Raw genomic sequence first — 21,949 nt, 5'->3', positions numbered from 1 at the left:
TAAGTGAAACCAAAAATTGAATGAGTTAGATCATTTGAGGTAGATGAATCGTTTTTATCTCTCACACACTAAGGCTGGTTTGCACCATCTTACTTTAACTTTAATAAACGTCAATAAATATCTGTCAAACGCCTTACCAAAAAACCGGTCGTATCGTTAAAGTTACGGTTAAAGTTAGGCTGACTAGGCTGTTTGACAGATTTGTGACGTTTGTCAAAGTTAAAGTAAGATGGTGCAACTCAGCCTGTGGCCAAGTTTTTTGATTCTTAGTTAAAATAACTAATTGTAAAATTTTGCTACTAATGGTTAAATATTAACAAAATATAAACAAATAGTTAAAAAATGTACTAAAAGTCAAGCTAACCATTGTACGAAAATCATGTTTTCTGATATTTAACCACTTGTCATTTGACATCTGTCAAATTTGACCATTGGTTATTTTAACTACGAATCAAAAAACCGGCCCTGATAATCTCATTAGAGTAAGGAAGATGGATGCTATAATGAGTTAATTATTTTGTTAAATAGACCCCCAAAATCGGTTTTATCTGTCTCTCTCACACAACAAGAGAAACTCACTAGAATAAGGGAAACATAATTGAATGAAATGGTGTTATGAATAGACGTTCAGAATCTGTTGTTTCTGTTTTTCTTATACGCCTAGAGAGGTTCGCTAGGTTGATGAATGTGTTTTTTCTGTCTCTCTCAGGTTTACATACCAAGACGAACTGGCTTATAAACGATGCAAGCGAAAGGTCGTGGATTCAATTCCCACTTTAGGCAGTTTGATTTTTTCAAGTTATTTATAATTTTCAAGGAATGAGTTAATTTTTGAAATATGAATATACCCCCAGCATAGTTTTTTTCTGTCTCTCTCACACATTTCTAGAGTAAGGGAGATGGATGAATGAGCTAATTTCGTCAGTATACCCCTAGAATTGGTTTCAGTTCGCAAACGACGGCAGTAAACCGACATTCAAACTGATTACTTGGTTGTAAAGTTTATAGTGGTGAAGGGAAGTTTGAACAAGTTGGTCTGGCTAATTCTATACGAATTAGAAACTGGACCGAAACAGAAATAGTTAAACTAGCGGCCGCCCGCGACTTCGTACGCGTGGATCCCGTTTTACCCCCTTAGGGGTGGAGTTTCGTATAATCCGTTCTTCGTGAGCACCTACGTTCTAATAGGAACCCCCATGCAAAATTTGAGACTCCTAGTACTTGTAGTTTCTGAGATTTCGTTATGAGTGAGTAAGTCGGTCAGTCAGTCAGTCAGTCAATCAGTGACCTTTGTCTTTTATAAATATAGATTTGATAGTTGATAAATTTTAACCCCATTTCATTGTACTCGTAGTTCTAGCGCTTAAGAGTAGGCGCACACCGTTGATTTTTAGTTGGCCGATAGTTGTGCCCGATTTTAATTTGTATGAAGAATCGGCCAAATCGAATCGGCGTAGTGTGCGCACTCCCATACATGCCCATACTGATCAACTGCCCGACTAAACTATCGGCCGACGAAAAATCAACGGTGTGCGCCTACTCTAACTCAGTCAGTGACTGAAGTATGAAAGTGGCACGGGAGGGGTGATTTTGACATTTATGACGAAGCATGAAAATTTGAAGTCTAGCTGACATTTTGACGTCACAAAAAACACCCACCCGTGCCTCTCCAATATGAGGCACTGAATTTTGCACCTAGAGGTAGGGAAAAATAGTTACACACATCCTAATGTCAAAAGTACTAAACACACCCACAAAATTTCATAAGAATCAGCAAAGATCGAAATTCATTCGAGCAAACTCGCGGGCAAAAGCTAAGATTAAATAAATTAGTTTCTACTTTTGCTTGTAAAAATAAAGCAAAATTGAAATCCTTTGTTATTTTATTAAAACGAACCTCGTAAATTACGGTCTGCTAAATACTAAGAAACATTTTAATCACCTTCTTTGGGTTATTACTTCTGAGAATTTCGCAAAACGCGTGACTAAATTGACATTACGTTATAAGATTGTTAAGCGTTAAGTAATCTTATTTAATTACATGTTTATGTTATAAAACCAATTAAGTTTAAACTTAATGTAGTATTAGAGGCCGGTAGATCTATTCTCATAAATAAAACACTGGATACTTAGCATTCACATAATATTTCTATAATTTAAATACAATAATTCATCACTTAGCACAAAAGAGAGAAACACAGAAAAGTTATCACCGCGTGTCCCTTTATTCTAACGTTTGGTTCTAGTGTGACATTGACATTACGTCAATGTCACTATGACAACAGCTCATTGGCTATAACGATACAGTTATTTTAACGTTTTAGATTTTTCACAATGAACAGTAGTTAAAATCAAATCTAACTATAGTTTATTCAGTACATAGGCCCTTTCCAGGGCTTTTATACATGTCCCAAATATAGCTTGCCCTACCACCACTTTGCGACAACATTATGGGCATAGTTCGTACGATCGTTTCAGCCAAATGATGTCCACTGCTGGACAAAGGCCTACTCAAGGATTTTCACAACAACTTCCAATGACCTTCGCCAGGTATTAGTTTAAGTAGTAACAATAATAATCATCATCAGGTCATTTAGTCTCCACTGCAGGAGCACGACCCTCTAATTTATCAGAAGCAAATGGAGGATTTAGCCTACACTCCCCACGCTGGCCAGACGGGTTGGGGAGGCCCTGATGTTCGCATAATGTTTCTTCCTTAGTCAACGAAGAGCCAGTAGGATCCCGCAAAACTGAACTATCGTGATCACTTATGTGTGTTTGAAATTCGAATTACAAATTCGAACGGAATGGTTTTTTGCGGAACACTGCAAAAGGGATGTTCGTGTGAACGTTCACATTAAAACACATATACTAAACGGGATCCTGCAAGAAACAGGATGTCTCCGTGGAAAGAAGATCTACATCTTTGCGCTCCACAATGCAAAACCTCCTAAAGCCTAACGGGATTATTCCCACCTCTCGTTCCCACCGCTGCAACTCATGTGTAGCCAGGATCTACAGCTTGACCACCAATAAAAACCCAACCAGGGAAGGTCAAATTGTCCCGGGGGTAAGTTAAACTGTCATTGGACCCGCAACGAAATTAATCAGAAGAACATAGGAGGAGTTCGAAGTTAAGGTTCGACTTCCCTCTAATGCAAAGCTTAGTCCAAATAATCAAGATTCATTTTAGATTTACTTACTTTATCTTCCCAACCTCACGCAGTAACTAGTTTCCAACTTCCGCCATTTATTCGAGCTTCGATGGCGCTAATTTTCTCGTTAACGACAACGTATTGGATACTATTTTGGTTGATAATTAATATTTTGTGCTTTGCCTTTAATTAAGTTTCACTAATCAAAGGATTTTAAGTGGGAGTGTAAATTAATACCTTATTGTTTGTTGAGTTGATACTAAAGGTATAATTTTCCCATGCCATGCTTACGGGACAGAGTCTTACGGGACTATTCCCACTTCTCGTTCCCACCGCTGCAACTCCTGTGTAGCCAGGATTTACAGTTTGACCGAGAATAAAACCCAACCAGCTTACTTTATGATAGCAAGTGTAATTAACTATATTAATCATATAATTAATAAGCATCGATTTAAAAAGGTCCTAAGGCATGTTATTATTGATAGGTACCTATATTTTGGTGTTGAGGCAGAAAAGTTCTCGAATGGCGACCACGGGTCCGAAAAGCCGGCCTCCCACTTGGTGGACTGACGATCTCGTAAAGGTCACGGGAAACTCCTGTGTAGCCAAGATCTACAGCTTGACCGCCAATAAAAACCCAACCAGCTTACTTTATGATAGCAAATGTAATTAACTCTATTAATCATAATTATTAAGTATCTTATTTAAAAAGGTCCCAATGCATGTTGATACTTATTTTTTGGTGTTAAGGCAGAAAAGTTCTCGAGTGGCGACCACGGGTCGGAAAATGTAGTGTAAGCCGGCCTCCCACTTGGTGGACTGACGATCTCGTAAAGGTCACGGGAAACTCCTTGATGAGGGCAGTGCAGGACTGATCGTTGTGGAAATCATTGGGGGAGGCCTTTGTCCAGCAGTTGACGTCATTTGGCTGAAACAAACGAACGAATATTATCATAGAACAGAGTCGCCCCATAATATTACAAGTTAAAACTTCAAAAAAGAACCAACTAAAACAAAAATTACAAAACAAATCCTACCAATATTTCATCTAAACGAGCTGAATTTGCCTAAATAAGTATATTAGTATTCGTAAGCGAGCATGTTCGATCCCCACTTACTTCACAAGTATCCTTAGACCATTAACATACTTTGGTCCCAAAAATTCGTCTTTTGTAGGATACTTAAAAACAACTCTGAACTCGACTGGATATTGATTGGGCAGGGAATTGGTGAAGGACAGGGAGATGAGCCAACACAGTTTGGAGCATGATATCTGGAGGTTATTATCAGAGTAGAAATTATTAAATCGCCTGGAAACCGAGTAAGCGCAAGAAAAATGAAGCACTTCAAAGTGAAACTAGAATACTGGCTCTGTTTTTTTACATTTTCACTATCATAAGTGAAAACGTATATAAGATGACACACACCATAGGATTGGACACGCCACATAAATTGGATGACTCATGACATACACCTAAAATCCGTTAGATAAAGCACTAAAAACCAAGCTATATTGGAACCAAAGTGGTGACTTTGAGACTTGCAGACAAACAATGTTTTTTTTTTTTTTTTTTTTTTATGTGATAGGAGGCAAACGAGCAGACGGATCACCTGATGGTAAGTGATTACCGTCGCCCATAGACACCCGCAGACCCAGGGGCGTTACAGGTGCGTTGCCGGCCTTTAACCTCCTGAGACCCCCGGTGTCACTCGTGACACTTGAGTATATATTTTTTTTACAGCGCCATTTATTGGTATTTATGAAAATTATTAAAAGTGTCTGAAACGTTGGAATATGTCACATATCTAAAAAATTGCTACCTCTCACGAAAGGGTTTTTGATTTTGTAAACATTAACTGAAATTTTGAATTCGCGCGACCTCCGACATGACACATTCCAAGAAAGAAAATATTATTTAAAACAAGTTTTTTGGTATTCTTTTGTATTTTTTGTGTGCTACGATAATATATCTCTCAGATTGTGCGATAAAACTATTAAAATGTTTCTATTGTAATAAGTATTTTCGTCAATTAATTCAAGTGTCACTGGTGACACTTTGGGCACTCGTGACTTGAAATATTGTCCTTTTTAGGATTGTCTGATGGTAACGTCAAGTCAATGTTATGCAACTTTGATTGATGTCTACTCACGGACATTGCCCGCGGGCGGCGTGACCGGAGGGAGCGGCGAGCGTTCGGCGAACGAACGAGCAATGTTCGGTTCGCGAGCGAACATCGAAGAAGACGATCCTGACGCACTCTCTTCAACGACTTTGCACAAAACGGTCTCGATAACATTGTAAATTTATACCGAATAGACAATTAATTGTATACAGTCCACTCTTTCATTTAATTAACTTCCACTACACTCACTATCGAAGTAACATATTGGTCCATCTACCGGAAAACTGAATCCCGCTGAAGAAACGACTGCGGTATCGAACTTTGACCCCGCGACACGTCCGCCGATCTATTGCGCCGTGTCACCATCGCTATCCGAGGAGTTGAAGATCAGAGTCACCTGTGGAATTTCTGGATAAGGATACGGGTATTTTGTGAGTTCTTTCCAATTTATCCCTCATTTACATCTTTTCCTAAATTCCGTTACTTAATTCTTGCATAAGTCCAATTCACAACACTTTTCTTGCTTTTTATTTGAGTTGGCGCAAGCTAATTAATTCGCACGTCATTCCTTTCCGCTAGCGGTGCCCGTACTGCCGCCACTAGTTTTTTTGTCAATAATATTATAAGCGCACGGGCCAGTTTCGTAGATATTACTACTTATAGATACATCGCTACCGTTAGACTGCATCAGCTGAGCGCCTATTCATACGAATAATATTAATTTACGCACCATCTTTATTTACGTCCGCACGAATTAGATTTTTTCATAGCCCTTAATTATTTTACCTACCCACAATGGCTGAAAAATTAATTAAACAGCGCGGCTCCGTAAAGGCTAAGCTTACTAGTTTCAGCAATTACATGACTGTTATAAAAAGCTGCAAACAACTCTCGGACCTACAGGTTCTCGAACTTGAAGGTCGATTTAATAAATTTGAAAGCTTACATGATGAATTTAATGATTTACAGACCGACATTGAGCTGCTATCAGACAATCCAGAGGAGGCCTATGCCGAGCGCTTCAAATTCGAAGACACCTTTTATCCGCTGGTTGCACAGGCGCGAAAGCTCCTGGAGGCCAGTCAGCAACTTCAGAACAAGCTTTCTGCAGGTTCCGTATCAGGCTCCGAGGTATCAGGTGGGGCGAAAAGCAATTTTATACGTTTACCTAAAATAGACCTACCTCATTTTGATGGAAGTTATCAGTGTTGGCTGGAATTTAGAGACACCTTTCTCTCCTTAATCCATAACAATAATAGTATCGATAACATAAGCAAGTTCCATTACTTGCGTGCGTCCCTAGGGGGAGCAGCCGCCGAAATTATTAAAAATATTGATTTTAATAGCGATAATTATATAATGGCATGGGAACTATTATGCGATCGATACAACAATAGTCGCCTTTTGATAAACAACCATATTCAGGCATTATTAAACGCTCAGCCCATTAGCAATGAGTCTAGTATTGCTTTGCGCCAACTAATTGACGTTATAAATAAAAATATACGGGCGTTAAAAGCGCTGCGTGAACCCACTCAATATTGGGACACGCTCATTATTTATTTAATGGCTCTAAAACTAGATTCTATCACGTTTAGAAATTGGGAGGAGTACCGCAACACTCTGCCTCATTCACCAACACTAGTTCAGTTTTGCACATTTATTAACAATAAAGCCGACTTACTTGAAACAATAGAAGACAATAAAAAATCAAATACAACACAAATCTCAGAAACAAACAAATCAAAAAGCCTTATTATAACATCTAATCAACACAATATAAGTAATAATAGTAATATGCAAAATAAAAATAAAATTATTTGTCCATTATGTTCACATAATCATTTTCTTTACTCATGTGATTCTTTTAGAAGTCTTACTGTAGAAAATAGATTACAAAAGGCAAAATATCTCGGGGTATGCATGAACTGTTTACGGGAAGGCCACGTAGAAAAGCGCTGTAGGTTTTCATGCTGCAAATATTGCAAAGATAAGCACAACACTTTACTTCACTTAGACCAATCCAACAATAAAGTAGAACGTCATCCAATGCCTACTACTAGTAACAATGTTTCGTTTTCTGCAGATATACTACCTAATTCTCAAAGTCATATCTTGCTTTCCACAGCTGTGGTGAGAGTGGTGAGCGACAAAGGTCAAAGGTACAGCGCCAGGGTCCTGCTCGACAACGGTAGTACAGCTCACTTTGTTACTGACGCCGTGTGTACCAAGCTTGGATTGTCCCGAGTTGGCAACAGTTCCAAGGTTACAGGTATTAACAATATAACTAGTACTAGTACACAGTCTTGTAACCTCACCATCGAATCAATGCATAATGAGTACTCAGTTAAAATTAATTGCCACATTTTGCCTGAAATAACTAAAAAATTGCCAGCATCCTACATAAATATAAATTGCATACCAATTCCTACAGGACTAATTTTAGCGGACCCATCATTTAACATTCCAACAGATATAGATATTCTGCTAGGAGCTGAAATATTTTGGGATGTAATTCAGAGCAATCACATAAATTTAGGAAGAAACTTGCCAAAATTATGCGAAACGAAATTAGGATGGTTAATTTCTGGTTCCGTACCTACTAATAATAATTTAAACGTTACTTATTCACATTTTTGTAATTTTTCAAAAACAGACAGCATAGAATTATCAAAATTTTGGGAGCTAGATTCAATTTCTCCTAAACATTGTCTTTCTTTGGATGAACGCGCGTGCGAAGAAAGTTTCACGTTAAATACCAAACGTAGTCCGGACGGTCAGTTTATTGTTACCATGCCGCTCAGTGCGGATCCCGGCGTTCTCGGTGACTCATACGCTATGGCTAAACGTAGGTTTTTAACTTTAGAGAAACGTTTCGAGCGCGATGCTACATTTAAACGTATGTACATGGATTTCATGGATGAGTACGAATTTTTGGGTCACATGACGGAGGACACAAACTTATCAAACGGTGATCGGGATAAAATTAGTTATTTCTTGCCCCACCATGGCGTATTACGAGAATCTAGCAAAACAACGAAGCTGCGAGTAGTTTTTGATGCGTCTGCTAAGTCTACGTCAGGCGTATCACTCAACGACATCCAATACGTCGGTCCAACTGTACAGAATGATTTATTTTCAATTTTAATTAGGTTCAGGCAACACAAATATATAATTTCTGGAGATGTTGAGAAGATGTATCGAGCAATTTTACTAGATCCTAAGCAACGCTCCCTACAACGTATCTTATTTAGAAGGAATCCCTCCGAGCCGCTTAAAACTTACACGTTAAATACGGTCACCTACGGGACGGCGTCGGCACCTTATCTCGCGACCAAGTGTCTTGTGAGCCTCGCTGACGTCACGAATAATGAACAAGTCAAACGTAGTATACAGCATGATTTTTACGTCGATGATTTATTGACTGGGTCGGACACTATTCGTGGGACAGTTGAACTTTGTCAGGAAATAAAGGCAATATTGGCTTCGGCAAAGCTAAACTTAAGAAAATGGCAATCTAATAGTCCTGATATTTTGAAGGAAGTCGTAGATATTGAAGACAATTGCAACCTTGACTTAGATTTGTCGGATGATTATTCATCGAAAACTTTAGGTTTGTTATGGATTTGTAGGCAAGATGTTCTATCATTTTCCATAAACATTGAAACTCCTTCGGACGTAACAAAAAGGCATATTCTATCGGTAATAAGTCAGATTTTTGATCCGCTGGGTTTAATTGGACCCTGTGTTGTCGAAGCAAAAATAGTCATACAGAAACTATGGTTAAATAAGTGCGATTGGGACGATACCGTACCTGAGGATATAGCATATCAATGGTGTTCATTTGTAGATATGTTACGGTCAAAGTGATAAATGTGAAAATTGTGAATAGTCGCCGGTTATTATGAATAATTACCGCATGATTTGGTTAATGTGATTAATATGAGGTAATTTATGTGTGTATAAAACTAAATAGGCGGCTTAGGGGTGGCCCAAGGGCCACCCCCGCCGCACCTTAACCTATTTTTCACTTTAAAACAAAACATTATGTTATAGGCATCATGGAAAAGTAATATTATGCAAGAAACATTCCAAACTCATTATGCCAAATTATATTAATATATGATATCAAAACGTTCAAAAGTTTGGCTGTACACGAGCACGTACACAAGATGTTGTTCTCTTTTAAGAAATTTGTTAGTACTAAGGTTGAATTATTAAATAATCACTGTTAAATGTGATTAATTTATCACTTTTACCGCGACTGTCGGTGATTATTCATAGTGACCGGTTATTGTTAATAATTTTCAATTTGTCACATTAACCGTAACAGATACATTGAAATGTTTGAATTCTCTGCGCATTCCGCGATGGTTTTCATGTGATAATTTCATAAGTCACGAGATACACGTGTTTACAGACAGCAGTGAAATGGCATATGGCGCTTGTTTATACATACGATCTATAGATAGCTCGAATGCAGTCACGATACGTTTATTGACTTCTAAAAATCGTATAGCCCCCATAAAACCCACAACAATGCCAAGACTCGAACTATGTGGAGCACTTTTAGGCGCAAGACTGTGTACTAAGGTAAGGGAATCCCTTACTTCAATGATTAGCCGCTGCATATTTTGGTGCGATTCGACGATTGTGCTGGGTTGGCTATCCAGTTCGCCTACTGATCTGAAACCTTTTGTAAGACATCGTGTCAATGAAATACAAGACACCACTTTAGGGTCAAAATGGAACTATGTGCCAACAAAGGACAATCCCGCGGACCTTGTTTCTCGAGGGGTGAAGGCTGATAATATCAGCGATTCCAAATTATGGTGGTCGGGACCTGCATTCTTATCACAAGATGAATGCTATTGGCCGAAGTTGTCCAAGTGTATCGAGAAACAGGATCTGCCAGAGTTGATTTGTAATCTTGTAAACGAATCAAATAATCAAATTCCTGACTTGATTAATCACACTATAATACAAAAATTAATACACAAATATTCTAATTTTAATTATTTACAAAGAATCTTAGCCTACCTTAAACGATATATGTACAACTTAAACAATAAAAATAATAAATTACAAGGTTGTCTGACAAATCAGGAAATTGAATCATCTTTGAAATGCATTATACGTACAGCTCAATATGAAATGTTTCAGAATGAATACCTGATTCTGAAATCCGGGAATACGTTGCCTTCTAAAAATCGATTAATATCCTTATCTCCTTTTTTAGATTCGGACGACATCATTCGCGTCGGCGGTAAATTGGATAATTCGCCTTATGATTACAACACAAAGCATCCGATGCTTTTATGTAGCAAGCATCACTTGACAAAAATTTTGTTTCAAACAACTCACAAAAAATTACTACACTCTGGCCCTCAATTATTATTAGCAAACATACGTCAGAAATATTGGCCGTTAGGAGGTAGGAACCTGTCAAGAGCCACAGTGCAAAAATGTACAGTGTGTTTTAGACATAAAGCACAGAATATACAACCCATTATGGGACAGCTTCCTAATTCACGTAGTAACCTTGAATATCCATTTTTAAATTCCAGTGTCGACTATGCCGGTCCGATACTTATTGCTGATCGAAAGGGTAGAGGATGTAGACTTATAAAAACGTATATTTGCATTTTTGTCTGCCTAGCTGTTAAAGCCGTTCACCTGGAGCTTGTCTCGGACCTCACCAAGGAAGCATACATGGCTGCTTTAAATCGTATTATCGCGCGCCGTGGCAAGCCTCGTAGTATATTGTCCGATAACGGCACTACCTTTGTCGGTTCTTGCAATCAATTGCGTCACTTTTTGCAAACTTCAAATATTGAATATGACATTGCACTGGAAGGAATCGATTTTAATTTTGTACCTGCTTATTCCCCTCATTTTAATGGCGTTGCTGAGGCCGCAGTTCGCTCAACCAAGCATCATTTAAAGCGACTTCTAACGTTAACTCACTTCACGTTCGAAGAGATGGTTACGTGCCTAACTCAAATAGAGGCCATTTTAAATTCCCGACCTCTCACTCCTCTTTCACCTGAACCTCTTGATTTCTCTGCCCTAACTCCTTCACATTTCTTAATTGGAAGGTCACTCACATCCGTTCCACATCCACAGGTGACTGACAACGGCAACATTACCAGATTGGAGCGATTCCAAAGAGTGGAGTTCATAAGACAACATTTCTGGAAGAGATTTAACACAGAATATATATCTTTGCTACAGCAGAAAACAAAATGGTCCACATCCAAAGGGAACATCACTGTGGGGAGCCTGGTTCTGGTGAAGGATAAGGCGCTCCCACCTCTCTGTTGGCTGCTGGGTCGCGTCGTGCAGACCTACCCGGGCTCCGATGGCGTGGTGAGGGTCGCCGAACTGAAGACAAAGAAGGGGACTATCCGCCGTGGCTTCAACAATATATGCCCTCTACCAATTTCTTGAAGTTTCCACTTCAACCCGGGGAGCATGTCTACTCACGGACATTGCCCGCGGGCGGCGTGACCGGAGGGAGCGGCGAGCGTTCGGCGAACGAACGAGCAATGTTCGGTTCGCGAGCGAACATCGAAGAAGACGATCCTGACGCACTCTCTTCAACGACTTTGCACAAAACGGTCTCGATAACATTGTAAATTTATACCGAATAGACAATTAATTGTATACAGTCCACTCTTTCATTTAATTAACTTCCACTACACTCACTATCGAAGTAACAGAGACAGATGATGAAAAAATTAATGCTCCATCCTCAGATCAGACCCTGGATATCATCCAAGACCAGAGTACTTATCAATACCAATCAAATGAGTCAAAACTCGACAGAGTTACATGGTTTAGTCACAGAGTTTCTATGGCTACCTTCCGTCTCCATCATCAGATCAGCTCCATGACCTCATTATATTGAAGTTTCATCTGAGTTACATGTCTATGCAAAATTTCAGCTCAATCGGTTGGCAGGAAGTAGCTCTAATTCAGCTTCCAAGATTTTACTCAAACATACATTCACACATTTATTGCAAGTTAAATTAAAGTTTGTAATAACAAGTTCAATAAAAGCTGTTAAAAAGTAAATCTTATGATTCTAAACAATTGCAGATCAATTTGAAACTAAAAACACCTATTTTACCATACCTGAAGTAATTAAAATATTAATTAATTCAAGCCCGTTTTAATGTCTTTGAAACCCGTAGTGTCACTGGTGACACCCCCCATTTTGGCGTATGTAGGGGGGCTAGATTTTTTTTCGCATTTTTTGTTAGTTGTACATATGAAACTTAGCCTGCCTTCCAAAATTCAAGACAATCCGACAATTTTTAGGGGTCTGGGTCTCAGGAGGATAAGGTAATGTAATAATAATACCAGAATGGTCTACTACAGCGCCATTCCCTGTATCATAGAGATCATTATTAGAGCCATACATAGCTCGCAGTCGACTGCTGATAGTTTTTAGTCAATCCATTTCTAAATTACATTGATGAGTTTCCAAAAAATCTTTTGTTTATTGTTTTAGTTCTGCATACCTACTTAAATGCCTACTAGTTTTACTGTAGAGCTATGCATTTTCCAAATGACCTTTAAACTCTCTTTCTGCTTATTTATTTTAACTTTACCTACAATAAAATTATACTGGCTGTTCATTCTGTGCTGTGAATTGGACCAGGAAAGAGCGACTCGGTCCCTTATTGTCATTTCATGTAAATGAAGGGAATGGAAAAAATGTATTTGAACTCTGTTATCGTGAGAGGCTGGGTTTGCGCAATTCAGTCTACATTGTACGAATTTGAGGGTGGAAAAATAAATTAATAAGCACTTTCCGATGGGGCAGCAATGTTCTGGAGTGGAGGCCGTGTACCAGAAAACGCAGCGTGGAACGTCTACCCACAAGGTGGACCGACGACATTATAAAGGTAGCAGGAATGCGCTGGACGCAGGCCGCTACCAACCGGGTAACATGGAAAGCATTGGGGGAGGCCTATGTTCAGCAGTGGATGTCCTATGGCTGAGATGATGATGATGAAGCACTTTGGTTTTATTTAGGAGTAGGAACGTTCTAGATTATCTAAATTTTCTAGTCATTCTCCGTGTTGACTGATTGACTGAATTGATTTACTCATACGTCGTATTCATTCCTCTACTCTACCATTCTTTCCGTGGATGTCGTACATGATTATGCAAGCGTTCTTCGACATTCGTTTCTCCATTGGACTGATCACCAATAGGACGTTTTGTTTTTGAGAGATGCATCGATATAATGTTTTACCTACGGACGTTTCGCCGACAGAATGATTCGCTTTTGTGTTTCGACGACAGGCGTTTTCCACTATGGATTCTTCACCGACAGAACTTTAAACATCAGGCCTCCCCAACCTTCTGGCCGCTTTGGGAGTGTACAACAAATCCTCCATGTGCAAATGCATCTGGTAAATTAGAGATGATTGTTCTCCTGCAGTGGAGATTAAATGACTTGATGAGTGATGATGATTGATACATTTCTTTCTTTATTATCACACTAAATTTCTCGATTCTTTCAGCGTGATTAATGTACTCGTAGGTACTTATGAAAGGTATACTTCAACATTTTGGCATTCAGCTTCCATTTTATCTGTACACAAACATACTTTACTGAATGAAGCATTTACGCCTTCCATTTCTGTATTACCTACTTCTTTTTTGTGTTTTATTCTGTATTGTTTTGACCAGCATAGAAAAGCTTTTCATACAATTGTTACCACAACACAAACTTCACGACAACAGCATCGAACGCGTCGTCAATAACGAACTGTGTGCAGACTGGTGTCGAATGTGGAACTTTTATTTATACTACGTTTTAGGGACACAACAGACATGGTACTTTTAGCACATTTTAGCGACTTTATCGAAGCAGCATCGCGATTTTTCATGCGTTCGGGCGATGTATCGGAATCGCGTGTTTTAGCGACTGCTGCCGCTGCGTCAAGCTCAAAAAGTGACTCAATCGCCGTATTTGGTTTAGTCTGCGATTTGGAATGTGTTGTCGCAGCATTCGGCTTCTAAGAAGCGGCTAAATCGCCGATCGCCAATGCTAAAGTAGCATGTCATTGTATGCTAAGGCTGAGTTGCACCATCCTACTTTATTTATTTATTTATTTATTTGGAATAACAACAGCCGACACATATAATAGACTTAAATCAAATATTTTTCTTAAACTAATTAGGCCAAAAAGGTTATCCACAGAATTAACTAATTTTGCTTAAACTATCAACTACTTTGACTTTAACAAATGTCAATAATCTGTCAAACTCCATACAAAAACACCGGTTACTGTTGTAGTTACAGTTAAAGTAAGTTGGTCCAACTAAGCGTAACACTTTCTGATTTGACCATGACAAGCAGCTCTGCATTGAAGTTTGTGTTGTGGTAAAAATTGTATGAAATTCTGTACAATAGCATCGAACGCGTCGTCATCAACGAATTGTGTGCGGACTCGTGTCGAATGTTAAACTTTTATTTATTCTACGTTTTATCGGCTCAAAGCGTTGTTTGTGTAGCCCAAACAGTACACATTCTGCGACCGTGTTCTTTAAACAGGGTGGTTTAATCCACGATTTTATTTTACAGACAACAGACCAAGCTAAGTACATAAATAAGTACGTTGCGTATTCAAATCGCCAACGAAAGATTTAGTATGAAAACTTAAACAGCGTTCCTACGGCCGTATCCATGTCCATGGACATTTTTACACTGCGTCTAGCAAAGTTTGTACGATGGGTACTAGACAACGGTTAAATATTTGAGGACGGATAAACTGAGTATTACCACAGAATACATAAGTATTACTGGTATTACACACTAATTTTGTCAATTGATATTGTTTAATTCAAATGCTACGAATGTCGATTCACCGTCAATTTTGTGATGAGAAGGTTAAATACGCAAACGATTCGAAGACAAAAAAATTTCTTACTGTACACATTCTGTAACCACGTACTTATACAGGGTGGTTTAATCCTCCAGCTCAAGCTGAAAACAGGGGTATCTTAAATCATCGTAATACAGGTTATTTTGCAACAAACATGTATAGTCCACTGTACACTTGGTTTAACTTTGAATTTTAAACACTGTAAAATGTAAATTATATGAGAGAATAAGCCAAGGTGGCTTTGTTTGGTAGCCCTTAAATACAGACGTAAAAAAACATAACCCTCCTTCTAGCACAGTCGATAAAAAAATGTATCACAATAAAAATAATGCTACCTGCAATATCCAAAAAAAATTAAATGGCTATTAAAAAGATGATTTTGGTAAGTGTTCTAATTCCAGTATGTACCTACGTGTATTATGTACACCCGTATTCACAAACGATGTTTGCTTAAGTGAAGCAGCAAAATGTCGAACGCACAGCGCTGAATAGAGCTCTGTGATTGGTTCGTGTCACCCTGTGCGTCCACGCGCACTGTGAGACCTCATAGTAATGTTTGTGAATACGGGCGTAACTCTCGCAAAAGAATCTGTCACAAATCAGCGTCACATCTCCGGGAATTGTAAATGAATTGTTTTAACGCGCGCCCTAGCAAATAAAGTTTAAGCGAAAAATGGCAAGAGACAAACAGAGCTATTTTCGCATAATTTAAATGTAACTTAATATGGATTTCCACTAATTTAACCCATCCAGCCCAGGTGTGCAAAATCGGCTAACAGTGGCATTTATCCGGGGAAAAAATTGTAGCGAAGTGTCCACCAAACTGGGAAGGGTGAAATTTATTGCGGAGATCGCTGCTCAATACCACGGAGAAGGATTTATAACCCGGGCTAGTGCTGCCGAGAGGTCGATAAAGTATCGATACTTTATGAAAACATAGTTCTTTACTTTTCAGAGCCTATTGCCAGTCTTTCTACACCTGCAGTCTATGGGTTGAGTACACACAGAGAACGCTTTCAGCCGTGCGCCTTGTTTAGGATGCTGATGGATTAGATATGTTCACTGAGGCTCGCATAGACAGTTTCCCAGTCGTCATACGCAAGCGAGTTGACTCCGCGTGGCGCCGCGTAAGAGACGGCTCCAACAGCCTCCTGGCGGCGATAGGAAGTCGCTATTGCTGCCCTATCTTAAAACATTGGAACAGCGTCTATGTGGCGGCTTGAGACCTGCTCTAGTTAATAATGTACTTAATACTCAATTCTTTAATGCATCCATAATGTTACAGGTTACATTGTTAAAATATGCTATCTTTTCTTATTCTTTTCTTTTATGTTTTGATTACTAACACTAGTTTATAAGTACTTCTGTAACTACTAACTAACCCACTTTGGAAACTTATTTCTGAAGTAAACATTTATTATTATTATAGTTGCTTGTATCGATAACTTAACCGCTAAATTAAACCGCATCTAAAGACTGGTTTGGTGGTAATAAGACCACCTGCTTCAGACTCAGAGGTACCGGGTGCGATTCCCATTGGAGCCAGATTTTTTGTTCGGTTTGGTTGGTAGTTGTTCTTAGTCCGACTGTCTAGCTTACTTAAGTACTAGCTTACCTAATTTTGTCGCCATATCATAATTTTCCATCAGGGCGTTCTTCTTTCCTTAATTCAAACTCTTTCTAATTACTTACTCTTCTGTTAATATTGTCGTTGCGGGTTCAATGACAGTTTAACATTCCCCCGGACAATGGTTGGGTTTATAATGGCGGTCATGCTAGATCCTGGAATTGCCGCGGTGGGAATAGTCGCGTTAGTGACACTGTTATGTGATAATGTACTTCTTTGTATTTTTTTCATGTCCCATTGTAGTAAATGTAAATTAAAAACATCGACAGATCCGAAAATTATCGATATTTTCTTACTTTTGCTCAACCCTATCCAGTCCACTTTGAACAATTTATGCCCTACCCATCTTCTGTCGTTCGAACTGACCGTTTAACGTAAGTAGAGGTCGCTTAATTGCAAATACAATGTGTTTCAAATACATTTTTCATTCAATATTGTAGTAGGTAAATTCAGTTGAGTGAAAAGGGTGGATTTTTGGGCAATTATTTATGTATCACATCGACTAAAAGATTTATTTTTCGGGTTCCAATTGTGGGATTGGATTTTTTGTTACCACCGAGGTGACAGTTTGGCAAATACTAAATAACTAGCGGCCGCCCGCGACATCGTACGCGTTGATCCCGTTTTACCCCCTTAGGGGAAAAAAATTCACTATGCCTAATGTCAAACAAGTTAATACTAATATTACAGTAAATAATGAACGCATTGAACTGATAAACTCTACTGTCTTTCTAGGTATTACCCTAGACTGTAAATTACAATGGGGCCCCCATATTGCTGCCTTGGCGGGAAGACTTAGTTCAGCTGCCTTTGCGGTGAGAAAGATCAGAAACTTGACTGATGTTGAAACAGCAAGGCTTGTATATTTTAGTTATTTTCATAGTATTATGTCTTATGGTCTTTTACTGTGGGGCTCAGCAGCAGACATAGAATCAATTTTCATTTTACAGAAAAGAGCTGTTCGGGCATTATCCTGCTTTCGCCTCCGAGATTTATTTTACCGTGTAGTACCCCCGTACGACAAGCCAATCCGCACACAATATTCAGCGCAGTAGTAGTAAAAAACAAAAGAGCGGGCAACCCCACCCCTACCACGCTGTGGGCTCGGTGTCCGAGCGGTCTCATTCCTTTGTGCGCACGCGCAACGACCGCACGCAGTATAAGAAAAATGCTTAAGTGACGTCACCAGGACGTTTTTACCGACAAGAAACGTAATTATTTTAAGTTGTGCAGTGTAGTGACGAGAATTAGACCCAACACAAGGTTGGTTGTAACAACTATTTTGTGTAAGTGCTCGTACATTTTTATTATAAGCGTTGTGACACGACGCGTAACTTTGACCCATTTTTAGCTCCAAGTTAACGCGCGATGTTAACCAGTAGCCATTTTTTGCTCCGAGGTAATGCGAGATGTTACCCAGTAGCCATTTTTTTGCTCCGAGGTAATGCGAGATGTTACCCAGTAGCCATTTTTTTCTCCGAGGTAATGCGAGATGTTACCCAGTAGCCATTTTCTGCTCTAGCGAGTTAATACGAGATATTAACCAGCAACCACTTTATATTCGGTCATCTTTGCGGGTCATTTTTTAACCAGTAGCGTTAATACAAGATATTAACCAGCAGCCACTTTATGTTCGGTTATTTTTTAACCAGTATCCGTTTTTTGCTCTAGCGAGTAAAAACGAGATATTAACTACCGAGATAGCCAGGTATTGTAATATTATTCACTTTTACGAGTTAAGTATCTTCCTTTCGGCCATTTTTAAAAGCCGTAAAAACAGAACATAATGAGCTCATACAGAAAAATGTTGCGTTTCTACGAAACTACCCACATTAAGAGCTTGCCTTCTTGGCCTTACACCTTATGAACCATCAACCGTCTTGGAGCATGATGACCCGGCGCCGCGGACGCACTCGCCCCAGTCGAGCCTCCGCCTGCTTTTATAACGACCGATGACCCTGTGGCCATACACATTGTTCAATGCTACAAAGGGTAACTGAATAATTTTGTTGTTTCGTATTTTTATACATTACACCAATCGATATTGGTCTAAATACAAAGGCTAGTAAGAAAGAAATAAGTATCAGATCAAAATTCAAAGTGCATTTATGTAGATTCATTACTTGCTATTATAAGGTCAGAATAAAAGATCCTAAATAAACCTTAGGCCGGTTTGTTGACCGAACCGAGTCGAAGTGGAAATAAATGCCTACTTTATATATGAAGTATGACAATATGTCGTGTTTTCTATGCAACGACTCATATTAACTGACATTGTGATTGTGAGTACTTATCAGTCTCACATTTTTTTTTGTTGGAAACTTACAAAGATCTTTCTACATTTCCGGTCGGTCGACCAATTACATCGACGGTCGACAACTATAACTCATTATAATCCTCTAAAACGGGAAAAGAGGTATTTATTTGATATGACAACTAATCCAGGCTGCTGCACTGAATATATAATTTAAGCTTTAGCCGTTCGCATAACTGTGTGAATCGAGGCTTTATACAGAGGCCGTACCGACAAGCTACGCCCTGCTGTATGGTATGATGGGCTAAGACCTATCACCCGCCCGCGGCGCAACCACGCCGCCTTCCACAAGCGCAGGCGCCTTTATTTACACCGCAGCGCCGCGCCGCCGCCGCCGCATGCCCAGCGCTGCCAGCGCAACGCGGGAAGCGCCATTAAAGACCGACCAGAACACCAAGGTAACCCGCGTCCCTAGACGACGCGCCATCTATGTACAGGTATGTGCTGGCCGCTTAAAATATTTTTATTTTAAATGCAATGTACATATTATCCGGTTACAGAATTTATTGTACCGAGATACCTATTCGATTCCCGAATCGAACCCAGATGATTTTTTTCATAATCTTCATAACCATGCGAGTAAACATAATTAATTATACAAACAAATAATTATACACGTCGGCGCAGAGACGTTGATATTAAGAATATTCTTAATCGCATCCGTCAACACGAGTACATTCTGAGATTACCCACTTGTTAAAAAAAAAAAAAAAAAATGTTCCTTGATGGTGGACTTAGATAGCGTTTATATAAGATGCTAAACAAAGTTTATGTGGTTTAAGCACTTCAAAAGGGATGATATTTTAAACGCAATTAAACTTTTAACAAAAGATTCATTTATGGTTTAAAGAAACTTATTAATATATGTTTATTACATAAACACGATAGCCATTGAAAAGCAAATAGGATTATGGTCTTATTTTAACGGATGTTTGTTTTGTATCTGAACAAACAGGCAACATTTTTGTTTGTCTCTTTGCGGCCTTGCTTTAGCCCTGATATTTTTACAAAGTTTATTTTTTTATTCATGACGTCTCACCAGCTTGTATCTATAAATAATAGATAAAATCTAAGAGCTTCCTTAAACTGTATCGGTATCGGTACATAAGATGATGTCATTTTTTCTTGTATTGGAAAAACATTATTATGTAGGTTTGTACCTACTAATCAATGTATGATTAATGCTAATAATACTATTGATAGTCTTACAAAGTAAGGCTTCATCATCATTATTATTATTTATTTACAAAAAAAAAAAAGGTCAGTTTTAACTCCATGTACTGTTTTACAATTGGTTCGTATAAATTATTTATGTATAACGTTAGAATTCTCATAAGAAGAGATGCGACATCATGAAATACATTGAATCATTTCTTATCTTGCTAAATCTTTTAGACAAGCAAAGTATCTAATTATGCGTTAAAGCGATAATAACTATGTCTTTATAAATATAACACAATAATAATTACATTGTAATCAATGTAATAGAAAATTATTGACGCATCAAAAAAGAAATCGGGCCGCTTGTAATAACAACCGGACTAGTGGACTTTGGTCAGTCAAAGAACGAATCAACCACATAAAATAAACTATGTATTATGTAGGTACCTACCAGTACTAGGTACCACTACTTGTAACCTTCAATTTAGATTAAGGACATTTTTTAATGATACCAAAAAATAATGCGATATTATTTTACGAATCGATAACGCTGCCACAAACTCATAATAATGAATGAGTCTTTCTTCCCTTTCTATGAAGTATAAATTGAGAATTAGTATTTTGTTATTTTTTCTTAACATGATTATAAAAATTCAATCATCACAGTCATAATACTGAAGCTGACTGAATCAAGGTGTCTGAATAAAGACACGGAGTAGGAGCTTGGTTTAATATTGTCTCAGAAAATGTTAGACGCTTTGGTTTCAGTACATGACATAAAACTATTTTTTGTTTTTTGAACTTTGTTTGATATTTAGTCATAATTCATATTTTATCGTCTGGCGTAGAGATTTCTACACGATTAACATGAATTAATTTCAATTAATTCGCCTTAGAATGGCGACCATTTTTTTTAGACGTTAATACGTTTTTTCACTAAAAATAAATAAATAAAAAATAAAAATAAAATAGAATGCCGGGGCAACAGGTACATCAGTAGTACCATATTGCCCATTTAAGCTTACCTTTCCTTGGCAGTGAGTTTTGTATTTGGCAGTCGTTGATCAAACAAAACGTACCAGACTCCGCTATACACTCCGCAAATAATAAATAAATTTTAATATCCTTCTTTCGACATTTTACACTACGCTCCTAGTCCCAAACTGAGCAAAGCTATGGGTCCTAGACAACGGATATAAACATACTTAAATACCGTTTTTATATACATAAGTACATATTATACATAGTAACACCTAGACCCATCACAGAAATTAAAATGTATCAATTCAATTTCTGCCCGGCCGGGGATCGAACCCGGGACCTCTCAGCATAGTAGTCCGTTTCGAAACCACTACACCAAATGACTGACAAATAAATATTTTTACAATGCTCAATTACATCATTGTACCTACCTTACTCTATTTTCTTAGCATATTCTAAAGTCGGGTGCATCCTATAATAACATTAAATAACCACCGCTTAGCAATATCGTTAGTGAAATCATATAATTTATTGAAATATATAATTATTTAAATAAATATTATAATTTATAGGTCAGGTTTCAAGAATCAAAAGATTGCTATTAAATAGTGCTATTAAATAGAAACCAAACTTTTTCCTCGCAACAGTGTTACTTGGAATCCAAATTAATACTGTTTTGGAA

The 21,949-nt window shown here is 38.3% G+C and overlaps 1 protein-coding gene across 5 annotated transcripts; it reads left to right on the top strand.

Annotated features, from left to right (window-relative positions):
• The first annotated feature begins 5,300 nt into the window (after positions 1 to 5,300).
• Positions 5,301 to 11,995, top strand: LOC135085634 (uncharacterized). 5 transcript variants are annotated; one of them, XR_010260176.1, is made up of 4 exons: positions 5,301 to 5,703; positions 6,249 to 6,417; positions 7,408 to 7,551; positions 11,406 to 11,995. XR_010260176.1 is itself a non-coding variant. In XM_063980406.1 (3 exons), the coding sequence occupies exons 1-3, from the start codon at positions 6,075 to 6,077 to the stop codon at positions 11,411 to 11,413; spliced, it is 414 nt and encodes a 137-aa protein (XP_063836476.1). In that variant the 5' UTR covers positions 6,047 to 6,074; the 3' UTR covers positions 11,414 to 11,995. The 5 variants fall into 5 exon arrangements, 3 of the variants coding, with proteins under 3 accessions (XP_063836476.1, XP_063836474.1, XP_063836475.1); XR_010260175.1 differs by having other exon boundaries at positions 5,301 to 5,710; XM_063980406.1 differs by lacking the exon at positions 5,301 to 5,703 and having other exon boundaries at positions 6,047 to 6,417; positions 7,408 to 7,470.
• The last annotated feature ends 9,954 nt before the right edge of the window (positions 11,996 to 21,949 follow it).

The sequence above is a fragment of the Ostrinia nubilalis genome, chromosome 29 (genome assembly GCF_963855985.1).
Source record: "Ostrinia nubilalis chromosome 29, ilOstNubi1.1, whole genome shotgun sequence".
Classification (NCBI taxonomy): Eukaryota; Metazoa; Arthropoda; class Insecta; order Lepidoptera; family Crambidae; genus Ostrinia; species Ostrinia nubilalis.
This window is presented reverse-complemented; position numbering and strand designations above follow the sequence as displayed.

Bases quoted from the DNA above. Each gene is read 5' to 3' on its own strand.
- LOC135085634 (XM_063980404.1), top strand. From the start codon at position 6,075: ATGGCTGAAAAATTAATTAAACAGCGCGGCTCCGTAAAGGCTAAGCTT. The intron at 6,418-7,407 runs GTGGGGCGAAAA...TGCTTTCCACAG, and splicing joins ATCAGGCTCCGAGGTATCAG to CTGTGGTGAGAGTGGTGAGC. The intron at 7,552-11,513 runs GTATTAACAATA...TCTTTGCTACAG, and splicing joins CAACAGTTCCAAGGTTACAG to CAGAAAACAAAATGGTCCAC.